The 2,119-nt window shown below is 45.1% G+C and overlaps 1 protein-coding gene across 1 annotated transcript in view; it reads left to right on the top strand.

The window, feature by feature from the left end:
• Positions 1-1,164, top strand: part of LOC103460404 (rap guanine nucleotide exchange factor 1) — an 11,993-nt gene extending 10,829 nt beyond the window's left edge. Inside the window, exon 9 of the mRNA XM_017303277.1 lies at positions 1,016-1,164. Within this exon, the coding sequence (XP_017158766.1) occupies positions 1,016-1,164 (149 nt within the window). The remainder of the gene's footprint in view (positions 1-1,015) is intronic.
• Positions 1,165-2,119: the final 955 nt, after the last annotated feature.

Here is a 2,119-nt window from a genome sequence, read left to right as displayed (position 1 = left end):
CACACACACACACACACACACACACACACACACACACACACTTCCTGCCCACAGAAGGGGTTGTGAGTGACATCACATCCTCTCAGCTGCCACTTCCTGTGTTTGGGGACTGCTGCCCCCTGCTGGCAGTGACTTCAGCAGGTAGGTATACAAGAACCGGTGTTATGGATTAACTGGTGGCTAAATTAACTGGTTGAAATCTATGCGCACCGCAGATGTTTCTAAATTGTAGGTGGCTGCGTCAATGCCTGTTGAAAATGCTAACTGTGACAAAATAGCTTACAAAACTTTGTTGTAATTCCTGTTTGACGCATATGTGTTTAATGTTACATGTGAAAACTTGTTTCTAAACAATTGTCTATAGAGCTGCGCATTTGCGCCTGTCGGCCACCGTAGTAGACGATGGGAAATAAACTTAAAAAAACAATCGAGCCGCAGTCACTAGGTTAACTAGTGACGTTCAAACGGGGTCCTCAACGCAGATGTTAGTAAAACATGAGGTGGCTGTGTCATTTCCTGATCAAAACACGACAAACGTAAATAAACGGATGAGAAAATGTGCCAGCTTTCTCTTAGACCCAGTCACAACATAATTATTTGTATGTGAAGGAATATTCAAGAATATATTGAAATATAATCAAGAGGACTTCAAGAGGAGACTGTACTAAACAGAGTTTCACTCAGCATTGTTAAAGTAATGACCATTATTTTACGTCTTCACTTGCATTGACTGACATGTTCTTTAAGCTTATCGCATTGTTTAGTAAATGATGTCTGTGGTTTACTTCCTGGTTCGGTAAAGGGGTCCGAAAAAGCCACGCCCACAGGAACATCCGTCTTTCCCAGCTGCCCCCACCACTTAATTTAGCCACCAGTTGATCCATGACACCGGCCTAGTTCTGTCCTGCGGTCCTCCAGAGACAGACTGGACTCAGAACCGCCTCAGTCCTGGTTCTTGGTTCTGGTCGGGGTGTAGAACCAGGCTGGACCCGGTTCTAATTCTGTCTTTCCTCAGAGGATGACCCGGATTACGACTTCCTCCACACCGACCTGTCGTCCTCGGAGACACTGCCCCCCGCCCTGCCGGAGAAGAGACGCCGCAGCACCACAGGTGAGGACACACCTGTCCCTCTGTCTGTCCCTCTGTCTCTCTCTGGACTCTGAGCTGCTGCTGTCTTGTTGCTGGATTTCAGAGAAGCATTTGACACAGTAGAGTAGCGGTTCTCAACGTGTGCGGTACCGCCCCCCAGGGGGCGTTCAGAGGACGGCAGGGGGCGCTGGCGGACATTTTTACAAAAGGGGGGCGCTGGGATGCCTTTGGGGGGCGTTTGGTCGAAGGTAAACTTTATACCTTAAATGCAAACAAAGCCAGTTTAGACTTGGAGCAACTTGGTAAAACTGTATTGTGTAACATTAAATCATGCTTGGCTGCAACTGTATCGATGGCAGCTCTTCTTCTATTCAGTGTTTGTAGCTTCTGTTAGCTTCTTGGTGCAGCTCCGTTCTCCTGCTACTGGTAGCTAAAATCACGATACCCTCACTTTGTATCCCTCTGAACAATGAACACATTTAAATAAAGAAAAAAAGGAATCCCTCCATGGTGATTCCACGATAGAGAGCGTTCATTTTATAGCGTTAACACGGAGCTGTAAGTGGTCCGGTATGAAACGGGGTGATAGAACAACACAGCACTTTTACATTTCAATAATCAGAATGCAGAAATTGTTTCTGTTGTTTTAAAAGGTTTATGTCAGTCTGCCTTTTCCCCATCGATACGCTTCCCCACCGCCCTGCACCTTAAGGGGTTAAAAAAGACGTTCACATTGCGCTAAACTCTGAAACAGGAGAAACGGGACATGAAATGGAGCAACGAACTAGATGTGAATTATGGCATAAAAACAGAGAATCCGACGCTGAACAGTGAAAAATCAACACATGATGTGAAACATGACGATTAGGAGGCGCAGCAGGTGATGAGTGAAGATTACTGATGGTCAATAAACGATAAAATAAATGTAGCAACAGGAAAGAAACTAAAGTGGACATAGCAATAAACCAAGAGAGGATAAAACTAATCAAAGGAAACTAAATGGAAATGAATGAAGAACAAAATGCAAGA

Source organism: Poecilia reticulata, unplaced genomic scaffold (assembly GCF_000633615.1).
Source record: "Poecilia reticulata strain Guanapo unplaced genomic scaffold, Guppy_female_1.0+MT scaffold_236, whole genome shotgun sequence".
NCBI lineage: Eukaryota > Metazoa > Chordata > Actinopteri > Cyprinodontiformes > Poeciliidae > Poecilia > Poecilia reticulata.
The sequence above is the reverse complement of the archived record's forward strand: the minus strand, read 5'-3'. Positions and strand labels throughout refer to the sequence as shown.